General features: G+C 41.5%; 1 protein-coding gene across 1 annotated transcript in view; it reads right to left on the reverse strand.

The window, feature by feature from the left end:
• Positions 1–260: 260 nt before the first annotated feature.
• MRPS27 (mitochondrial ribosomal protein S27) overlaps positions 261–23971 on the reverse strand; it is an 80826-nt gene continuing 57115 nt past the window's right edge. The window contains exons 5-11 of the mRNA XM_074995418.1: positions 18388–18502; positions 17701–17779; positions 16429–16544; positions 12451–12553; positions 9924–10066; positions 5427–5582; positions 261–1695 (exon numbers count right to left, since the gene is read on the reverse strand). Of these exons, the coding sequence (XP_074851519.1) occupies positions 1456–1695; positions 5427–5582; positions 9924–10066; positions 12451–12553; positions 16429–16544; positions 17701–17779; positions 18388–18502 (952 nt within the window). The 3' untranslated portion in view covers positions 261–1455. The remainder of the gene's footprint in view (positions 1696–5426; positions 5583–9923; positions 10067–12450; positions 12554–16428; positions 16545–17700; positions 17780–18387; positions 18503–23971) is intronic.

Here is a 23971-nt window from a genome sequence, read left to right on the forward strand (position 1 = left end):
GGAGAGCAGGGCTACTTGGCCCAAAATATGTGTGGTGGTGCAGGCCTGAGGCCTGGTCTGTGCCACTACTCTTAAGGACTCTCTCTGGAGCATCCATTAAGGATTGGGAGAAGGATCCCCGGAGGGATCCTTTGCTTTGTTTCAGTGAGTTTAAAAGAACAGTGAACTTGAATGATTACTTTAGGAAGGCTTACGAGTATATTTAAACTATAAAATCAGCTTATGCTGATGAAGAAAATGTAAAACAGAGAAGGGATGCATCATGTATTCCATCATATTTAATATTGTATTCAGCAGGATAACTGACTTGCCCTTATTACAAAGATTTTGCAAAGAAATTGCTGACAATCTCAACAAAAAAACCTGCGACTGACATTTTCATTCCCAAATTTAGTGCTTTTAATTATATACTTCATGCCCAGTCTTCACAATTTTGGCATGCAGTGGCAAACATGCTCCATTTACTTCAGAAAGAAATTTTAGAAGAGTGGTCTCCCTTCCCCACAATGTCATTTGCTATATTTGGGTTCAAGGATTTGGCTGAACAGGGTGAGCAGAGAGAAGAGGGAGATGGTGGGGTGGGGATGGGATATTGGTAGGGCCTGGGCAAAGCAAGGTTGGAGCTTGGCCAGAGACAGAGGTTGGAGAGCTTGCTACCCCAAGCAGCAGCTTCCCCCGCTGCCCAGGCCAATCTGGCTATCATTCCCCTGGCCCTAACTTTCTTTTGTTCTATGTCCCCCAGTTTCTGTTTTTTGTCCATCTCAAAGACTGGAACTGGTGTAAGGAGCAGAATATAGCCAGGGAAGAACTGGGACTAAAAAAATTGTAATGATGCACAGAAACTGAGGGTAAAGAGGCACGCAGCATGGGGCTCACTGCCAGCTTTTCTGGTGTGGTTGGGAGGGCCCATTTCACTGTCTTTGGTGGTGCAAGTGAAAGTGCTAGTGAAGGGGGTATCTTAATTTCTCTATAGAACCTAACCCTTGGTACCTGTGCAAATAAGGTTTAAGATTTTCAGAACAGGTGTCTCAAGGTAAACTCCCAAGTTGAGAGTTGTACAATTTTGTTGTCCAATTTTTCCAAACTGGAGCTGCTAGGTAATTACTATATTAATCTGGACGGTTCTCAGGTTTAAAATAGCCACAGAGAATCCCTTCTCTCATGCAAATTATCCAGATGAACCTTAAATAAAAATAAACAGTAAGGAAGAAAAGACTGAACGTGCTGTATGTGTGTTGAATTGTTTTTTTTTCTCATCCTACTCTCATTCTCCTTGTAAACTGCACATGTACTCCAGGAAACAGGCAAAATGGATGGAAATGATGAGTTAGTTTAATTTGCATACAGCAAATGACACATTTACTGCAGGGTTGAAGCACAGTATTAATAATGGTATGCACTTGAGTTTATTACGAGAAGAATTTGTAGCATAACAGCAGTCTCTGAGTTGCAATATTAAACAGATGCTTTAGCTAATTCTCTAGCTTCTTGCTCCTGCTTAGCCTTCTCTCTCATCTCTTTTTCTCTCTTCACCAGAAGTGCTTGCTCCTGCTCCCATTCTTTTAGCTTCTGCTCATATTTTGCAAGGTCTTCCACTTCACATACTGGCAGCTTTTCCTTGACAAGTTGGGTGGTCAGTGTCAACAGGCTTTCAGACTCAACTTTGCCAAGTGAATGCAGTTTAGAACACAGATCCTGTCATAAAAAAGGGTTCAAAAAATCCAGTCAGTCACAAAGTAGCCACATAATTTCCTGGCCTGGAAAAAATGGCTGTTTTTATTTAACTGTTGACTGTGCTCTTCTGAGGAGACAATTTAATATATTTATCTTGGCAAAGTGTTTTTACTACATAACTGTCCATTTTTGCCATTTTCCCCAAACACACAACTTCTAAATTAGATTTCCTTTGGCATTACCCAAACTGAGAAAAAAAATTAAAATTTAATTCAGGTAAGTGCTGGAGTTGACTGAACTCGCAAAACACCATTAATTAAATTCTTAAACTTCAAACGATAGATGATCAGCCAACTCAGATAAATGTAAACAAAAGCACCTCACTGGTGTTTTTAAGCCAAGACTGATGGAAGGATTTGCCTCGGATTGCTTCTCTTAGCGTCTCTTTCAACAAATGCAAATCATTTAAATAGTCTCTTAGTAATGGCATACTAAATAGCTCCCATGAGTCCTTGCAGCCATTGTGAACCATCTAATTCCACTACATCCATTTTACAACTAATTTGATCTGAAGCTCAGCTATGCTTACACAGACTTTGCATCTGTTCCTGCCTTAGCCTCTGTTTATTCAGAGATGGACTCTACACTTGCTTTCACCAGTGCTGTTAACAGCTGAACTTGGTCAGAAAGCCCTGCAGTATTTCTTGTGGAGCACACCATGATGAAGCACAAAAATATTAATTTGCTTAAGTGTGTCAAGATTTAGATCATTTAACAGGGTCATTTGTGGCTTTCTGGAAGCTTAAGGTATAGTGTGATAGTGCATCATTAATGCAGTAAAACGCCACTGTCAGTGTAACCGTCCAGAGAATGGGGGAGAGGCTTTCCAGAGGAGGAAGATGATATGGCATCAAGCAGTTTAAAATAATGAAGTAGATGGTTACCCTCTGCTCTCCCTTGAGAAAGGAACACATTTTCTCACACTGTGGGAAAACATGTAAAATTCTAACATCTATTTCATGGAATTCAACCTCTATTAGCAAATGTATGAAATAACTGCACACCTTGTAGAGGAGGCCCTGTTTCTACTGTGACCCTTCCAGAAAGGCTAAAGTGAGAGAGTGAGAGAGAGAGAGAGAGACCCCACACCCTGCCAAACAAGAAGGCAGATATGGGAACCTGGACAGCTGTGCTAGGGCTCCTGTTGCAAGCTGAAACCCATTTCCCAGCTGATATTATGTGCCATACAGTTCAGTCTCATGGACCACGAGCCGCCTTCTCGGTCTGCTCAAAACCTTTCCCCCTCACCGCATGCAGGGACAGTTGCCATGGAGCTCAGCTCTGCAATGCACAGAAGATTGCAATGATCCTTCAGCAGTCTCTACTTGTCTTGGATTGCCTGACTGTAAGGGAAGCTGGAGGGAACGGCATGGGGCCAAATGATACATACTGGACCGGTGGAAGTTTTTGTTTTAGAAGACGATTGATACCGGGTTCTGTAAAACTCTGATATGACAAAAGATCAACAATTGCTTTGATGTCACCAGACTATGCGAATACATGATCATATCTTGACATACAGTTCTCTTATTTTGCTTGAAATGTTGTTCATAAACATACTGGCATGTCAGTGAGAAATGTGATGATTTAGTATGTATCTGGTTGTGTGGGACAGCATTTCTGACAGCTACTTTCACATTGCCAAATTAGCCATTTTTTGGCTTAAATATGACTGATAAAAATCACTCAAACTCTTCCTAATGCATACCCGGGAGAAGGGGAGTGCAGAGAAATGAGGAGAGGGACACCCACGTGCCAAGACGTTAAACAAAAAGAAATGCAGAAGAATGAGGCACTAGATGCTCTTCCATCACCTATAACAACAGAACTCTTGGACTCTCCGGAAATACTTTGGTACGTAAATGGAAGTAATTTAGGAAAACAGCAGGCTGCAGATGCCAGAAGGCATTTGTAAATAGCTAGATCATTGATTTTTTTTTTAAAGCAATTCCCCTGGGCTCTCCATGCAGACAGTATAAAAAGGCACACTGCTTTTAGACAGAACAGTTTGTGTATGGCTTGGTGCCTCGCATGAGCTGTCTGCATAGCTTTTATGTTATGAAAGCCCTGCCCACTGATCCTTTGAACAGCTGGAAAGAGTTATGGGAGGAAAGCTGTATTGAACTGTAGGCCTCAAGTGTGGTATCTGAACACAGGTAATTACTACAGGGACAACACTGTCAGATGCCGTCTAAACTATAACGCTAAGGCTGGGTCTACACTTGCTCCCAGCTTCGAAAGGGGCATGTTAATCAGGGCGATAGGAGATACTAATGAAGTGCTGAGGTGAATACGCAGTACTTCATTAGGCTAATTCACCCCTGCGGCAACTTCAAAGTGTGAAAATTTTGGGGACTAAAGGCACTTCTAAGTAGCCTGGACACTTCGACGTGCCTGAGGCTACATGAAAGCCAGCACTTAGAAGTTGCCACGGGGGGGGGGGGGGGGGGGGTGGAGAATTAGCCTAATGAAGTGCTGCATATTCACCGCAGCACTTCATTAGTAATCTCTCGTCACCCTGAGTAACATGCCCCCTTTGAAGTTGGGGGCAAATGTAGACAAGCCCTAAGGGATCAATCCTGGAAGGTGGGGAGCGTCTTTTACCCCCAGACTCTTTAGCAGCAACAGAGGGCACTCCTCACTTTCAAAGGATGCACTCTCCAAAACCTCTTTATCATTAGCTAGTATGCAAAGGATTATTCGTGCTGTATCCAAAACCAGGCTTTTTCAATTCCAAGCACAGAAATGAATCCAAAAGCAGTTGTGAAAATAAAGGTATCACAAGTCCTACTATGAAACAGTCCTACTAATTTCTTGAAGTCAACATGGAATAAAAATGCAGCACACAGACACCACTATGTTTCAGCTGGAAAAACACAAGCCAATACCATCTGAGCAAAAGGAGAAACCGTGAGTAGTATTAAGGCAGTGGTTTGCCCAGACATTGACCAAATGAGGACAACCTGATGGAAGCCTAATGTCTGCAATACATTTGCATATATTTTCATATACTTTCAATTAAAAAAATAATACAAATAGACATAATATGTGTACCTCAGCCCTCAAATCCTCCCCCAGTCCTCAGGCTTTACCACCCCCCCGCAATCCCACAAATCCCTCCACCCCCAAAGCTTAGTCCTTCTGAGCTTCAACCTCCCCTTCCTCACCATGGATACATGTCTAAGGATTTTGTATTGTGCACATTAGTAGTAGTTTATAGACAAAAAAGAGTGGTGGTTGGGGGGAACATTTTCCAGACTGACGTTAGAAGCTGTATCAGTCATATTTAATGACAACATACTGAATAAGCAACAAAATCCTGGACAATGTCAGGCCAACGGCATTTATTTTAATAAGTAAGAGCCCACATATGGTCAAATAATGCATCTGTAATGACACACCATTTTAGCTAACAGGATTTTGATGTATCAGTCTGACGTATGAAAGAGGAGATAAAATCCCAGCAGACAGACAAAATAGACAAGTGGCCTTGAGCATTTGTTTCTTTGAAGGCTATTTCCTGTGTGAGGCCATATAAATGTAATTCACTGTTTGTTTTAAAAATGACAGGTGGGTTATTGATGCAGGTGGGGGTACCAGTCCATCGGCATAAAAGAAAAACGTATTTACTTGCTGCTATGCATAGTGGAAACTATCGCTTGGTAAAAGTTGTAAGAAAAGAAAAACTTTACCTTAAATTGGTTATGGTACTCAGGCAGTTTAGAATGCTCTGTTTCTTCAGATTCTGTTTGCTTTGGCTTGTGATTTGATACCTCAACTTCTTCTGATGGTTCTGGATCAGTTTTTACCTCAGGGACAAACTGCAAAATGGTCTCCAGAACATCAATCTGAACAAGACATTTGAATTGTTACCATGTAGTCTGCAAACACAATCTGACATCCTTTCATGTTTTAAATACAAGAATGACATTGATTGTGAGATGGTTGTACTTAATGTGAGGTGAACAGAAAACAATTCCACAAGGAACACGACTCACTGTTTCAGGAATTAATATTGTCTAATATATCTGGGAGTGTTAAGGTTGGGATTTTCAAAAGTGTTGAAGCTTTGTTCCCATTCAATTCAATGGTAAAACTTCCACTGACTTCGTTAGGAGCAGAGTTAGGTTGATGTTTAGTCCTTCCGAAAAATCCCACCCTGCTACTACTCTAATTTCTGTTTATAAGAAATTCATGGTGAAAATAGCACAGCCGTACATCACAGCATTTATGTACTGGGAGCTATTTTTGGAATGCTTCTATAATATAATCTCCAATAGGACATCTTGGGTTAAAGTGGACTGAAAAGTCAGGATTTGTTTAATTGGCAGAAAAAATATCTTTAATTCAGCAATTTGATAATTTGATATGATGAACTGAAAGAAAACACATTAGCACATAGCATCCAGAGCACAGACTTGCTTTTAATCTGTGTGAGATCCTTGTTCTCTTCATAATGCTTTCAGCTAGATGTACTTTGGCTGTTTGAGAGAATGGCCCCATCTCATTATCTAATTGCGGCAGAACCAAAAGGAATGCATTAAGTTAATGAATTGTATCTATAAGCAATTTTTATGTGCGATCACTGCAAAGGATGGTACTGCTATGTTGATGAGATGGTGGTTCTTTGGGAAAATTTCAGTTTTTATAATTTAAGTAAAAATTCTGTCTGACCTGAATTTTTTTCAGGTTCAACTGTTACAAATGCAAAGAGACACTATCCTACTGTGAATCATAATTCTGCATGCCTGCCATTAGGACAAAGTGGATCTATAAATAACCACTGAACATTTTAAGCTTCTGACACTTGCCATGAGGCAAAAGTGATCTTGATGCCTCCAGTTTGTTTATGTTTAAAGATCACTTTCCTACTGTCTGCATTTGTATAACACTTAATGAACCAACAGCAGGCTTATCTGAAACAGAACATTTTTCAACTGCTGTTTCTTGAGACTTATCTAATGGGACCATATACTACCTATAATGAAACAGCAAGATGTGATAAGTGGTAAGACCAAGAATGCATTAGAAACATGCACTCTCTCACTTGTGGAATTCCTCTTAGAATCCAGAGATTTGTTAAGACCATGTGCATTGTTTTTGTGGGCAGCAGAAGTTAAATAATAGTTACAATATTTACAACGATAACAAATAGGACACTCGGTTCTTAGGAGAGTAAGATTAGTAAGGAAACAAAGGAATAGCTAATCAAAGACTAATGGAAGCTTTAAACCTTAGTAGGAAATTAAATATCTTTCTAGACAGTGGAACAGTTTGTAAAACCAGACAACACTTTAGAACCAGCTTATGACTTATTTATTAGGTCCTATTACTGAGATAGTTATTTTGAAGTTTCTCTTTAGATAACAAAAGGCCTTCAACCAAAAATACACTGCACACACTAAAAATGCCTGGGATTGTAGGTTGTGGAATGGATGAACAGATCCCTGAAATGGCTGTACTAACTGTGGCTACAGAAGTGTGGGTGAATTTAGCGGTTTTGATATGGTCCCTATTTATTCACCTCCCCAAACCACCCCAGAAGTCAGGTAATTCTGTGTGTCTGATAGTCTCCAAGGAAACTCAGAGCTTCAAGAATGAGGATCTTACAGCACCTGATCTTGCACCCAATGGACTCTCTTGAAGATTTAAAACAAAAAGCAGTCAAGTAGCACTTTAAAGACTAGCAAAATAGTTTATTAGGTGAGCTTTTGTGGGACACACCCACTTCTTCAGACCATAGCCAGACCAGAACAGACTCAATATTTAAGGCACAGAGAACCAAAATATTGAGTCTGTTCTGGTCTGGCTATGGTCTGAAGAAGTGGGTCTGTCCCACGAAAGCTCACCTAATAAACTATTTTGCGAGTCTTTGAAGTGCTACTTGACTGCTTTTTGTTTTGATAGTGTATAGACTAGCACGGCTTCCTCTCTGTTACCCTTGAAGATTTGCTACTGATTTCAACTTCAGAAAGACTAGCCCCAGTGGTAAATGCTATTTGTTTCTCTTACAAAGACTGTATTAACTCAGAGATCATGATTAAAAACATCTAAAAGGAGCTAACTCTTAAAATAAGCCTTTCACTGGAGATGGCCAGATCCTCAGCTGGTGTAAGTCAACATAATTTAGTGAGTCCAGATATTCTGATGTATAGTGAAATGATTCGAGGGTAAGTCACTTTGTCAACATTTAACCCACTGGGTGTGTTTATGACCTCAGATTTGGTGCACCTCCCCTAACTTCAATTAAATCAATTCTGATTTACACTGCTCAGAGCAGAATTACTCCTCAGCAGAAATGAAGTTTCTTGGTGCTGACTAGGGAGTGTGGGTTATCCCATGATTGGAATTTAAAGCTTGAGGCCACGCTGGGTACATAAAAACCCTTCTTGCTGATAGGGGGCAACTGAAATTCAGTCAGAATCACGTAACTCACTGATGTGGTCACGTTCAATAAACTACTGGCACAGAAAATGGGATACACATACAGACCACAGACCAAGGGTTCCCCACATATGCAATATGGCTTGAGCTCTGGAGCCCAGCTGGACTCATGCTCATGGAATCCTTGGGCCCCTGGACAGGTCTTCCACTGGGGGGGGGGGGGTTTACAAAGGGGCAGTTGCTCCCAAAACTTTTTGAGATGCCCCAGAGTGCCATACTGCTGTGCTACACATGGCTCAGAGAGAGCATGAGCGAGGAGGGATTGCCTTAAGCCCTTCTCCTTACACTCTGGGCTCTGCCCCTTCCAGGGGAGGGGTCCGTCCTCCCACCTTCCCCACAGTGGTTGTGAGTATCACTGGATGAGTGTGATTTGTCTGTAAACAGAAGGACAGCTACTCCTGAGCCTGAGTTTGAGCCCTTGGCCTACAGCACAGTGTAGACATATCCTACGTTACTTACATTCACTTGAAAACTTTACGAACTACATTGATGGTTCACTCACTAAAATATGTGAAGAGGACTCTGTCAGATCAGGCCCAGGATCATTATTTCACATTCCGATAAAAGAAATACAAATTTTGAAGGGACTAGATAGGATCTGAAGCCCTATAAACAGAAATAAAAGCTATTTCAGGGTTGTGCCATTGTCCACAGTAGGCTGAATGGGTGCTTCTTTAACGTGTGATTATAAAATCTATACAAACTTGCCAAGACCTACCAGGCTTCATCCTTAAGGCTTAAAAACATCAAAACCAAATGCACACAAAACCAAATGTGTAATTCCATGTGCTTTATAGGGTTTGTTGATTTTTTTATATTCCTCATGACTCAGAGCAGTGGTGTCCAAACTGTGGCCAAAGGGCCATCTGTTGTCTTGCGGCAGCAAGTGGTATTTCACATTTCAGAAGAAAATAAACATTTGATTGGGAATCCAAAAGGCGTTCTTTGAGCTACACCCTGCAATTTCCAAACATGGCTTGAAACTGAGTCCCACCTCTCCAGCTGCTCTGCGTGGAGCCTGTCAGAGAGAAGTGCTTTGAGAAGCTGCATGACAACTCCTCGGCTGGCCACCTGCTACATGGCAAGGACAGGTAAAGAGGTGCTCTAGTTGTCATCTCCTGTTCCCCTGTCAGGCTGAGAGAGCCTGGGGAGAGCAGGACAGGAGCCGGGCTGGCTGTGCCTGAGCATAGTTCCACTCCTCTCAGCCAGCCATCCAGGGGATGGTATAAAAAGAAACCACCACCAGCTAAGGATTGCCGGATTCCCTCTCCCAGCCCAGGCTGCTCTGATTTTCATCAGCTGCCACCAATGGAAATGAAATGAATGGGACACACTCCAACCCATCCCCCTGTCCAGTCCCCTCAGATGTGGACTATGAGAAAGGAGGCAAAGGAAGAGGCTCTACTAACTTTATGCACAATGTAGATTCTCTCACACCAGAGGACTACTCACAGCAGATGGCTTGGGACCAGATCAGAGAACCTCTCTCTAATTACTGAGAGTGGCTCCATGACCTTGTAATATGTCTGGCTCTTAGGCTGGAGAGGTTCCACACCGCTAAGCAAACATTGTTTATGGTCACGGATTCGTCAGAAACCAGCAGTTAATCAGCTCTGCCCCCCACTTTGCAGTTACCAAGACAGGGAGTCCAGGGGCCACACTTCAGGATTCCATGGGCTGCGTGCGACTCACAAGGCCATACAGTGTGTGCAACTCTTCCATGCTACTCTGTCTTTTATACTTACAGCTTCTTTGCAGAGCTTTATATCCCCTGGGAGAGAGGCCACATTGTCCATCACTTGCAAAGCTCTGTTCAGGTATCCTGGTGTCCACATCAGTGGCATCTGATGATACACAGCCCGCAATCCTTTGTGCAACTCCACTTTTCCTGTTGTGCAATAATATCTAAGGGTTAGTATTTTACTGTGGGAGCCCTGAGACAAGGAATGACAAAGAGCTGCACTAAAGAAGTGAAAACAACTCCTACGCATCTCCTAGAACTGGAAGAGACCTTGGGAGGTCATCTAGTCCAGTCCCCCACCCTCTTGGCAGGACCAAGCACCATCCCTTACATCTATTTGCCCCAATCCCTAGATGGCCTCTTCAAGGACTGAACTCACAACCCTGGGTTTAGCAGGCCAATGCCCACTTGCTCTTCTCTAGGGTGTGGGCAGTGAGTGAATGGCCCCAGTATGCCCAACCCTGGAGCACCCAGCACTGCCCAGCCCCAGCTATCTCAAGTCCTATCCACCCTCAGATAGCTGTTAGGCCAAACTTTTTAACAGAGGCCTCATTTTGCCTAATTTGACACATTAAGCCTTATTTCTGGGATCAATGGGCATCACAGCTCCCAATAACTTTCACTGGTGTTGGAGGTGCTGAGCACCACTAGTGAGCCAGCCCATTTACCAAAAATTAACACATCCTAAAACACAACACACCTGTTTTACATATAGAAGAATGAATCTCATATTCCACAGCATGGTAACACACTGGTAAATGCTGACTTATCAAATGGTGACCAGTCAAAGCTCTTGACAGTGACCACAGTAATTAAAGCTATGTCTGGATTACAGCAATTTGTTGACAGAAGTTTTTGTTGGAAGATATGTTGACAGGAAGTGGTCAGACTGCCCACCGGGACAACTGAAAGCACAGCAGACAGGGCTGCCCAGTATCCCAGAAGCCCTGTCTGACAACAGAGGGCCCCCCCAGAATGTCCTGACTGGTTTTCTGTTGACAGATCTCTGTTGACAGAGGCCTTATGCTTGTGGGGAGTGGGATAAGACTGTCGACAAAAGCACTGCATTCTGTTGATTTACTATCAACAGAATGCCTTGGAATCTGGACGCTCCCTGCGTTTTGTTGACAAAACCCTCTAGTGTAGATGTAGCCGAACAGGTTTATTTTGATATATCTTTTTGGAGTTCACATAACCTTTAATTGCCCTATTCAAATAGAACGATGGCTCTGACAATGCAAGCTATTACAACACATATTTTTCTTAAAAGGAGGAGGATGCTTTAGGAAGAGCACAGTAACAAATACACAGACAAAGTTTATTGGACTATGGCTAAATATAAATAGCTAAAATGCTCCTGGCCAGGCTATGCCGAGAGACATCTTTCAGTCTTGTGGAGGTCTGTTCTGTTAGTGTTGGCAAGATTGTAGATTATGTGACATTGCAGTAAATAGCTTTTGACCCACTGAATGTCAATGTCATGAGATGAGGACTGTTGCTCACAGGCAAAAGTAAAGTTCATTTTCTAAATAGAACCTCTTCCCTGTCAATCCATATGGGGCATAACAAATCTGAATGTCAAACAAACAGCAAAAATCCACCTGTAACAATATCTTAAAGGGACGATAAACTAACAGGTCCATGAACAACTTTTTTTCAAATTTACTTACAACATTTATTTCCCTTTTGAGTGTGCAATTTTTTCTTACAGTCAAGTTAAATCAGAATCAACATCCTTATTCTGCCACTACACATTTTATTTTGAAGTTACAGTTTCAAAACAGGTCTAGTTTTTATCACCTTTGATACCTTTCTAAAATAAACTAACACAATGATGGAGCAATCATGTAAAGCTTGCTGCTAAAATAGGTGTTTACCCAGAGGTAAATGGCAGTTTTGCAGTGGAGAGGAAAGAAAGTCACTGAGCATTTTATAGTCTCCTGTGAAACACAGGAATTAACGAAAGTTAAAAGATATATTTAGATCTGAATTTTCTGAAAATTTCACCTAACACTATCTATTTAAATGATTTTGCCCAACACACCTGGTGCTACAAACACACACAGCACACTTGGTATGCTGGGGAAAATGCACGTCCAATATCAGGTACCTCACTTTGGAAACACTGATGTCTTAATGAAAGGTAAGCATTTAAAGGCATACCTCCACTTATACCACTGTAGCAGAGCAACCTAAAGGGGATGCCCACAAAGAAGGGAGAAGATGTCAAACTGAACAGTCAGGCAAAATTTTCAAAGGTAAATCAGACACTCCAGTCTTAGTTCACACCATGGAGACCTCAGAATTACACAAGCTGAAGACAGACTGAAAATCACTCATTTCTGGTTTGCAGTTGTATCTAAACTTCCACTTTATTTAAGCCTGATTCCACTGTTTGTCAATGATGATGAGGTTTTAATATAGTGAATAAAATAAGGCAATGGGACCATTTTTCATGAAATCAATCGAGGGAAAAAGATGAAGTCAGTGGAGGAAAAATATATAGATATGCAAAGAACTTAAAAACTTACCAAGGAACGCATAGCCATACAGCTGGGAACTAAAACCCACAGTGTTTGTCTGTTTTAGGCCTGTAAGCAGAAGAGAGGCTCCAACATTTCTCTCCTCTTCCCACTGTAAATAATTCAAACCAGTAAGTATTGATTGTAAAAAACATGAATTTATTGTAACAACAGCCAAACGCAGCATGTGTTTGCCTTATACTGTAGTTAAAAATCCTTAAATAGGTTAGTAATACTGGAAATGAGCCCCTATCAAAAGCAGAGCTGTCCCTAAAGGGGTGCAGGGCCAGGGGCAACCCCCAGCTATGGGGGTGGGGCAGCAGAGGTTGGGCCCATGCACTCACTGCAGCAACAGGAGCAGCCTGTCAGCCTAGTCTGCTCCACCCTGCCGTCTACCACCCAGTCCACTGCCCTACACTTCACTGCAGCAGCTGGGAGGGCTGGGGAATGGGTGGCAAAGCTTAGCAGGCTGTCTGGATGCTCTGGGTCTCATTGCCATGGTGAGTTTTGGGAGCTGGATCCCTACTGCTGCCCAATGCAAATGTGCAGGACCTAGTGCAGCCACCCCAAACTGTCCTATGGACAGGATGGCTCTATCAAAAGCTCAGAGCTACAGTCTTAGCTTGCATTTTTTCAGAGGTTTTGAATCTTCTTGGAACAGAGTATTATTAATATAAATGCAATAGCCCAGATCTTTAATTGATATAATACAGTAAAACTCCATTGAAATCAATAGAGTGATCCTCATTTAACAATAGATTTTATCCTGTGTTCTGAAACTCTTCAGGGTTATGTAATTGAAAACAAAATTGCACAAATCTGTGCACAGGAGTATTCACACACACACACACACACACACACACAGAGCGGGGTGATGGGGAAGGAGGCAGGCAAAACAAGCGGAAATTAAAATGCATGAGCCTTGCAATCACAGCGAAAGGAATGCTGACAGGATAGGAAAACACTGGGGAGATGGAATGCCCCATGCCTGATCAAAAATTGTGAAAAGATTGTGAAAAAAACATTAGGGCAAAACCAAACACTATGTATTGCACTAACACTAATGGTCTAGTTTAGTAAAGCCCTAGGACTCCATGGAGATATGGCTGTGCTCTCAGGAGTAAGTGCCTGCATGAACGTCCCTAAAGATCCAGACCGACTCCCGAGGCTATGAGATTGAGGCCAACTTGGTAAATATACTAAAAACCACATGAGTAGTTTGGCCTTGGGAAACACTCAGTATTCTCTGTCAGCAGAATGTAAACAAAGAAACTGACTTAGAGGATGAACAGTTGTCAGGCACAGACTGCTTTCAATTTGCTTCAGTTTTCTCTAAAACCAGTGAATTGTAAGTGGGTGCTTAACACAATTAATATTTACAAGAGGGAAGAAACACAACCCACAATAGGGAAAGAATAAATTAGACAATATGTATATAAGTTAGACATATTCAAGTCAGCGGGGTCTGATTAAATTAATTCTAGTGTACACGAGGAACTAGCTGATGCAAGCTTGACGTCATTAGCAATTATCTTTGAGAACTCGTAGATGATGGTGGGTAAGGTCACAGAATACAGGAAAAAGGCAAACCTATATTTTAAAAAAGCAACAAAAAGGACCCAACAATTATAAGCCACTCATAGCTCTTCCAAAGGGTATATGAACTCAGTGTTGCTCAACCTTTTTATGAGTTAAAAAAGTTGGAATTATTTTATGTTCATCCTTTTTTTTATCCTTTTTTCACAGTCATAAGTATGATGGCAAGGTTATTGCTTATAGGCAATTTTTTCATACCAACCAGTTACAATTAAGTTGTTTAGACAAATGTGTTGCAATGGTAGAAAAAAACTTTTGTGCATCTGAAAATTGTAGGTACTCGGGGTACTTATATATTTATATTTTTAAAGAGGTACTTTATAAAATGTTGAGAAACACTGAGTTAGATATGAGGAAAAGCTTTCTAACAGTAAGCACTATTGGAATGGGATCCCAAGACTGGTGGTAGTTTCCCATCATTGAAAGATTTTAAGCACATGTTAGATAAACTCCTGTCAGAGACCATCTAGGCATACTTTGTCTTGCCTGAACACTCGAGGGTTTAGACTAGATAACGTCCCAAGGTCCCCTGCAAGCCTACATTTTTATGATTATTATGAATACAAAAAGAGAATGAAAGTAAAAGTGAGTGAATGAAAGTGAGCTGAAAGGGCTCTAATTCTTCAATAACTGTTTTATTGCATGGCACTCCAGCACCTTGCCCCAGCACCTCTGAAAAATATTACACAAATTAATATCCTCATGGGGGGGATTGAACCAAGAGACCCTGAAGAACATGACCTTTCAAAGGCAGAGGGATTCAGTATCCTGAATTAACAAGTCATTTAGGGGCACATTTTCAAGCCATGGCATTTGTGTGTATTTTCTATGACTTGAAGATGTCTGAATATGCATATCAAACACAATGGAGTCTGTCATTTTGACTAGCATTTGTGGTCATGGTAACAATGCAAATGAGGTAGGTAGGTGATGTGCATATGCCCAGACAGAAGAAGAGAGTTTTATTCCTCTAGATTTCATGTACATCTGATCATGTAATCAGGAAAGACAACTCCAGAGATTGACATTTATGGATGAGAGGCAGAAAATGGAGACTAGGGCAAATGAACGAACAGTTATCTGCAATGAAAAAAACCATGAAATAACTAGTCAATTGAATAATACCTTATGATATTTTTGGTTTGTTTTACTATGTTACTGAAATATGTTTCATGTAACAAAAATGGGATATTTAAGAACTCTTCTCATGGATTACAATGGGACTGGCACCAGTAAAGGTTAGGTGTCAGTTCCTGGATGACAGGTACAAAAGAGCAATTGCTGATTACTACCTGGGCTCTCCACAAAAACTGGGTAGTACCATGTTCCAGATTCACTACCATCTGGCTGCCCTTGACAGTGGTGTGAATATAAAAGCCAAGATTGATTTATGATCGGACACAAACCTAGTTAAAACAACCTTATTATTATATCCTGAATCCAACATTGCCAAAACCCAAGAGTTGGCAGAAATCCTAGTGAAAAAGCTGCACAGCACTAGCACTGTATCACCATCACTGTTATTGAATACTGTAACGTTCCTGACTCTTGAGTACCACTTATATTCTCTTTCTGTGGTACTTCCCATACCCTACAGATCACTTCATAAATAGTAAATATATCTTTTTGTAGCTTTTCCTTATTTGCACCTACAAAAAATTTCAAATGGCTTTGGAATCCAGTACTACTCAGTCCTGCAATAGAAAGGAATGATGCCTAAACAGCGACACAAATTCTAGTTCATCTTCATATAATCACTTAAGTATCAAGAAATACCCAGCCTCCTTTGGGGGGGGAACAGAGATAACTAAAAGAGACACATTTTGCTTTTTCCTATACTGTTAGCATCAGGGCTACATCTACACTAGCATTCCTCTTTCAAAAGAGGCATGCAAATGAGGGAAATAAAAATGCAAATGAGGCACTGATTTACATATCTGGCACCTCATTTGCATATTATTCTTTCAAAAGAAGAAAAGCAGTGTAGATGTGGCTCTTTCAAAAGCGAACCTGGTACTCAAAAGAACCCTTCTTCCCCCCACTTTTTTTTTTTTTAAAGGAAGAAGGGTTTTTTCGAAGATGGGGATTACTTTTGAAAGAGCTTCGGCTACACTGCTTTTCTTCTTTTGAAAAAATATTATGCAAATGAGGTTCCAGATATGTAAATTTGACACCTCATTTGCATTTTCAATTTCCTTCATTTGCAGGCCTCTTTCAAAAGAGGAATGCTACTGTAGGCACAGCCCAGTTGAAGCCATTGGCACTAGAGCACTTCATTTTCTAAGTTAATTTGGGATGGGTGGGGTCTTACGTGCCTCCCGCCCTCAGGAGAATGCAGTAACCCTTTGAACCACAGGCACTGTTGGTAGTTTTAATGTGCAGTGAACTTACTGTAAACTCAGATTTGGTCGCCAGGTATTGGTATAAGATATAGAGGGAGAGAAGTTGTGTTGACAATTCATCAAAGCTTTCCTGCAGCATGATCTCAGTAACTACTGATACAGCATCTAAGAAGGAAAATAAAAGAACTGCTTACAGATTGTTTGACACAGCAATTTATATAGGCCCCGATTCTCCTATTGAAAACACTGCCAAAACTCACAGTAACTTCAGTGGATGCAGAATCAGAGTCATAAGAAGACAGGTGATAAAACCAGCTTAGAGAACTAATATATTCCACTTTGGCTACTCTGAGCCCTGACCTACACTACACTCTTATGTTGTGTAACTACATCACCCTGAGCAATGTCACCCCGGTATAGACTGATACTGCCTCTTTGGGAAGCGGAGATCCTGTGCTGACAGGAGAAGCTCTCCTGTTGGTGGAGGTAGTGTCTTCACAAAGCCCTATTATGGCTTTGATACAGCATTGCATACTATGCTGTTGGAGAGGGTTACTCAGGAGCACCTAAGGGAGTTTTGGTTGCCTTCTCTATCAAAAGAATGACCAGTAAAACAAAAGACTGTGAGGGCCTGGGTCTTCACAGGAGAAAAGAAATGGATGAAATGGGGCGGAAACAGACACAGCCCCCTGAGACCTTCCCCAGGTAAATCAATAAATAATTTCAGCAGCCACTTGGCACAATTCAAGTCTAACAACCGGAGTCAAGACCTCCAGGAATTTTGGTCTCACTTTCACCAATTAAGTTCTTGGCTCTGGGAAAGGTTTAAGCCAACAAAAGCAAATCAACCTAAATATAGCACCAAATAAAACAGCTATGAAATTAAAATCTTACACGTCTGTCAGCAAACTGTGACTTCATGATTACATGGTTTGCAATAAATCTGCTATTAAATGAGTATTCTGTCTCACGTATCTAATTAATATTTCTTACCCTTACCCCACCACAGAGGACACCACTATAACATACAATATGCTGCTTCACTTCAAAAGTATGAAGAAAGGTAGTCTAGACTGAAGAGGAGTTAAAAGTACAAAGCTGATGATTCCTAAGAGTTTTAAAATTATGCAAAGACGTCAAAGAAAACAGAGGAACCAAACATGGCAAACTTGGGAAGGGTGCGGATGCGTTAAATACCAGAGGAAATTAAAGGGCTTTAAGAAAAGCAAAGGTTGGGTTTAGTTCACTAATAAGACGTTTTAAAATCCAACGTATCATAATTGCAAAAGCATAAAATCATAAATGACATTTTGTTTCTTACCTTTATAATTTTCATTCTTTATAAAATAATCCAACAATATATTGAAGGTAAAGTTATCTGGGAAAATTCCATATTGTATCTAAAATAGAGAGAAAGAAAAACACATTGAAAAATAACCGGAATATTCCATCTTCTGAATTGAGACTTTAATAAGTGCTAGAGCCATTAGAACATGAACGGCATCTCCCAAAATGTCATCTTTACTCAGAGTCCGGAAACACTTACGTATGTGCATAACATTAAAGCCTGTGTGTAAATGTTCGGAATCAGAGCTCATGTGCTTACCACCCTGATAACTAGACTTCTAAGACACGTCCTTTTCTCCACTCATTGGTGGTTTTCTGTCCTCTTTAGGTTGTGAAGTCTTTGCGATTGGATAACAACTATCTTCCCATATGCCTGTACAGTGGCCAGCACATTTGGGACACTACCAAAGTGCATGCAGGGGGTTGAGGGGAAAGGATTCAAGCAGGCAAAAGTTAAAACAACAATAACAAAAAAAAAGCTGGAAAGAGATTTATTTAAAGCTCTGTTCCATCTCCATTTTAAAATTCAACAGAAATATCTAATCCAATGCAGTCTATGGAGAGACCTTTCTTATGATAGGAATTCAGAATAAGCTATCATGCTAATAAAATTTAATCTTGCTTTTTCTCTTAAAAACAAAACAAAACAAAAACCCCTCACCTTGTTTTTTAATGTGTACAGGGCTTTGTCCTGTGCACCATATTTGAAGCACTGTCTGATCCAGCTGTGGATGGTCCATTCCCTCAGGTACCAGCAGTTTGGACTATGTCGAAACCTAAAGAATGAAACAGAACAGTTTTAAGTGGCAATTAATTTCTTCCCAGAAGTCTCACAGATACAAAGGGCATAACTTAAAACTATCAGCTGTATTTACCACCAAGTTACTCCACAAAAATGCGTATCTTTTTGTAGTTACAGAAGTATGAAAGCTCTGCCTATAATTTGATGCCCCAGGCTCAACTTATATTTGAATAGTAAATATACACAAATCTTTTATAAATTTCTCCTGCCTAGCAAAGTTTTGATGAGTCAGATTCTATGGGACCTGGATCTGAATCCCCGTGATTTTAGGATCAGCAAGCATCGGCTGACTGTCATCTCTCCAAAGAAACAATCTCTTTTATAAAGTACCTTCAGTACTTATAAACTTTATAAACTTGCCCTCATACTTATGATTGTGCAAAGAGGATAAATAAAATAAAATTAAATGAACATAAAATAAGTGCAATTTTTTATTCATTAAAAATGCTGAGAAACATGGAGTTACTGTACCCTCTGGAGAAGTTCTGAGTACCCCCAGGGGTACACAAACCCCTGATGGAGAACCACTGATCTAGCCAGTCTTTCCATTCTCCTAGGGAATGTAACGGTATCTTTATAACTTTAGTAGGAAGGCCTGACCTATGTTTGCAGGCTTTAAAAAGCCAGAGGCAGAGCAACTAGGTGAGCACAGCAGACATGGGGCTACAGATGGGAGTTTTAAGACAGAGAGAAATTCCACTGTTGAAGAGGCAGTCTGGTGAGCATACTGGTGTTTGGTGACAGTGAGTTTGCTTGACTGTTTAAATTTTGAATTCTGATTTCAGGTGATTTCAGTTTCAGTTACTGTGGCAGTTGGGATTGTTTCTGTGGGAGGGATAGATCCTTTGTTCCCTTGATTGCCCGTCATCAGCCTTCCCCTGCATGGCTAAGGAGACGGAAGGCCTTACTTAGGTTTGCAGGCTTTAACAATCCACAGACAGAACGACCAGGGGAGCACAGCAGATGGGGGCTGCAGGCAGGGGAGTTTTAAGTGGGAGAGAAAGAGATCCTGCCACTGAAGAGGATATCCGGTGAGCATACCAGCATTTGGGGAGAGTGGGGAAGTTGATAGAGGGAGTGTGACAAAGGGGGTTCCACTATGGTTAGGAAGACCCACAACACCTGTGCCAGCACTGCTCCTGTCTCCTCCATCTGCACCTGTTGTCAGACAGACCTCCTGACCAGGGATGCCTCTACCCAGACCCTAGAGTGGTTCTGCAGGGACTGAGTTGCAATTCCCACTTACTGAAGTCCTGGCTGGGGTGGGGGGGCATCCCATGTGGAAGGTGTCTTCTGGTGGAATCTCTGAAGAGAGAGGTGGGAAAGCTACAGGAGGAGGTGGCAAGGCTAAGGAGTATCTGACTCAAATGGCAATTCCTGGATGGCATTCATGTGGAGACAGCTGAGGTTCAGACAGCTGTCCCACTGCAAAAGACTAATGACACACCATCGGTGGAGGAGGAGATGGCTCGGGGCACATTAGTGTCTGTTCACTTCGGGCAGCAGGCAGTGCTCTAGTCCCGCTCCCAACTCTCCCACCATGGTACTGGGAAACCATTATGAAGTTCTGAACACGGGAAATACAGGAGATAAGGAATCACCCCCTGCAGCAGAAACAGAGGAGGCTGGGAGGTCTGCTGCCACCACTTATAAGGACCAAATGTAGGGTAGTGGTGGTCAGAGACTCTCTTCTGAGTGAGACAGAGGCACCCATTTGTTACCCTTACATGTCATCCCGGGAGGTATGCTGCCTGCCAGGAGCCCGCATCCAAGACTTTATAGAGGCGTTGTTGAACTAGATTGGAGTAAGGGAATGTCAAAGTGGAGCGCTTGTTTTGAAGATGCTCCCATCTTCACTGCCACTCTGCAATTCAAAGTCTGCACTTTGAAATTTGCGTGTCCACCATTATGCTAATAAGGTGCTGACTATGCATGTGAGGACCTCGTTAGCCTGCTTTGAATTGCCTCATTACCATGGCACCTCCGATGGGAGAGTGAGAGTGTAGAAGCAGCCTTAGAGAGCTAGTAGGTAAGGTGCCATGGGAAGCAAGACTAAGAGGAAAAACAACTGAAGACGGTTGGCAGTTTTTCAAATGGGCATTATTAAGCGCCCAAAAGTAAGCTATACCGCTGCATAGGAAAGAGAAAAAGGGTGATAAAAGACTGCCTCAGCTAGCCAGGAGATCTTGCATGATCTCAAAATCAAAAAAGCCATATAAAAAGTAGAAATTGGGATAAATTACAAAGGGATGAACGTAAGCAAACTATACATGTATGCAGGTGCAAGATTAGAAAGGCAAAGACAAAACAAGCTCAAACTAGCTAGAGATTTAAAGGGTAACAAGAAGACATTCTATAAATATATTAGAGGCAAGAGGAAGATCAAGGACAGATTAGGGCCACTACTCAGTGCGGCAGGAGAAACAATATCAGGAAACTTGGAAATGGCAGAGGTGCCTAATGATTTCTTTGTTTTGATCTTCACCAAGAAGTCTAATGCAGAAATGCCTAACATAGAGAATGCTAATGGGAAGGGGGCAGGTTTAGGGGATAAAATTAAAAAAGAACAAGTTAAAAATTACTTAGAAAAATTAGATGTCTGAAAGTCAGAAGGGCCTGATGAAATGCATCCTAGAATACTCAAGGAGCTGATAGAGGAGGCATCAGAACCTTCAGTTACCATCTTTGAAAAGTCCTGGAACTTGGGAGAGATTCCAGAAGACCGGAAAAGGGCAAATATAGTGCCCATGTACAAAAAGGGAAAAAGAACAACCCAGGAAACTACAGACAAATCAGCTGAACATCTGTGCTGGGAAAGATAAAGCAGCAAGTAACTAAGGAATTCATCTGCAAACATCTGAAAGAAAATAAGGTGATAGGTAACAGTCAGCCTGAATTTGTGAAGAACAAATCATGCCAGACCAAGCTGATAGCTGTCTTTGACATGAAAAAAAGTTTTGTGGATAAGGGAGAAGCGGTGGATGTGATATACCTAAATTTTAGTAAAGCATCTGATGTGGTCTCTCATAATCTTCTTATCAATGAAGTAGACAAATACAACTTAGATGGGGCTACTATATGGTGGGTGCATAAATGACTGGATAACTGTTCTCAGAGGCTAATACATGAAGTGAAAGATGCTAATGAGGCGTGGATGCAAATTCCCCATGCCTCATTAGCATAACGTCATGTGATTTGGAGGCTGGAGGAACGTTCTTCTGGACTCCAAAACGCCATGTAGAAGCATGGACCCGGGGAGGCTTCTGGAAGGAAGTCCTCCTTCTGGAGGCCCCTTCTTCCCAAAAATTTTCAGGAAGAAGGGGCCTCCGGAAGCCCCCCCGGGGTCACGCTTCTACATGGTGTTTTGGAGTCCGAAAGAATGGTCTTCCAGACTCCAAATCATGTGACGTTATGCTAATGAGGTGTGGGGAATTTGCATCCACACCTCATTAGCATCTTTTTCTCCATGTATTAGCATGCCACTTCCAAAGGAAGTGGCCTGTGCAGAAACAGCCAGAGAGTAGTTAGTAATTGCTCGCAATTGTGCTGGAAGGGCATAACAAGTGGGGTTCTGCAGGAGTCTGTTTTGGGACCAATTCTATTCAATATCTTCATCAATGATTTAGATAATGGCATAGGGAGTATGCTTATTAAGCTCACAGATGGTACGAAGGTGGGAGAGGTTGCAACTCCTTTGGAGGATAGGGTCAGAAATCAAAATGATCTGGACAAACTGGAGAAATGCTCTGAGGCAAATAGGATGAAGTTTAATAAGAACAAATGCAACATACTCCACTTAGGAAGGAACGATCAGCTTCGTACGTACAAAATGGGAAGTGACTGTCTAGGAAAGAGTACTGTGGAAATATAAGTCAAAAGTGTGATGCTGTTGCAAAAAAACCAAACATGATTCTGAGATGCATTAACAGGAGTGTTGAGAGCAAGACAGGGGATGTCATTCTTCCACTCTGCTCAGTGCTCATTAGACCTCAGTTGGAGTATTGTGTCCAGTTCTGGGCACCATATTTCAACAAAGATGTAGAGAAATTGGAGGAGGTCCAGAGAAGAGCAACAAAAATGATTAAAGGTCTAGCAAACATGAGCTATTAGGGGAGACTGAAAGAACTGGGCTTGTTTAGTTTAGAAAAGAGAAGACTTAGCGGGGACATGACAGCGGTTTTCAGGTACCTGAAAGGGGGTTACAAGGAGGAGGGAGAAAAATTGTTTTCCTTGGCCTCTGAGGATAGGACAAGGAGCAACGGCCTTAAACTGCCGCATGGGAGGTTTAGGTTGGACATCAGGAAAAAATTCCCAATTATCAGGGTGATTAAACACTGGAATAAGTTGCCTAGGGAGGTTGTGGAAGCTATATCACTGGAGATATTTAAGAGCAGGTTAGACAGACACCCTCGGGGATGGTCTAGACGGTGCTTGGTCCTGCCACGAGGGCAGAAAACTGGACTTGATGACCCCCCAAGGTCTCTTCCAGTTCCAGTGTTCTATGATTCTATGTTATAAAGAGGACAGAAAGGAACTGTAAAGGATTACTTAATATTTAAACTGGGTTCACGTAGTTTGAACTCTAGTATAACACACAGGACTACCCCCGAATAATTCCTAGAGCTTATCTTAAAAAAAAAAAACAACTCAATCTTGATTTAAAAACTGTTAGTAATGGAGAATCCACCACGACCATTGCTAAGTTGTTCCAATGGTTAGTAACTCTTACCATTAAAATTCTGTCTTATTTAGAGCCAGAAAAAAATTTGAGGTGCATGGATCTGATTTACATATTCCCACCTCACACATCCGAAAACTACAATGCTTTCAGTTTCAAACTAATTTACACCAAATATTCAAATATTCTGGATAACAGACAGGTATACCTAGCAATGCCTAACACTAAAGAAAAACATTAGATATTAAGAAACATATAAAAAAGTATGCAGAGTACTTTATTTACCACCACCAGTAGTACTGTACACTGTAAACTTATAGTAATAGAGAGGGAGCCGTGCTAGTCTATATACTATCAAAACAAAAAAGCAGTCAAGCAGCACTTTAAAGACTAACAAAATAATTTATTAGGTGAGCTTTCGTGAGACAGACCCACTTCTTCAGACCATAGCCATACCAGAACAGACTCAATATTTAAGGCACAGAGAACCAAAACCAGTAATCAAGAAGGACAAATCAGAAAAAAAATGATCAAGGTGAGCAAATCAGAGTAGAGGGGCAGAAGGGCTGGTGGGGGGAGGTCAAGAATTAGATTAAGCCAAGTATGCAAACAAGCCCCTATAGTGGGCTGTCTTTTATATTCAAATTCGGCACATTAACACATGGTTTGAACCGAGATGGGAATTTTCTGAGTCACTATAGGGGGCTCGTTTGCATACTTGGCTTAATCTAATTCTTGACCTCCCCCCACCATCCCTCTACTCTC

Source organism: Carettochelys insculpta, chromosome 5 (genome assembly GCF_033958435.1).
Source record: "Carettochelys insculpta isolate YL-2023 chromosome 5, ASM3395843v1, whole genome shotgun sequence".
Classification (NCBI taxonomy): Eukaryota; Metazoa; Chordata; order Testudines; family Carettochelyidae; genus Carettochelys; species Carettochelys insculpta.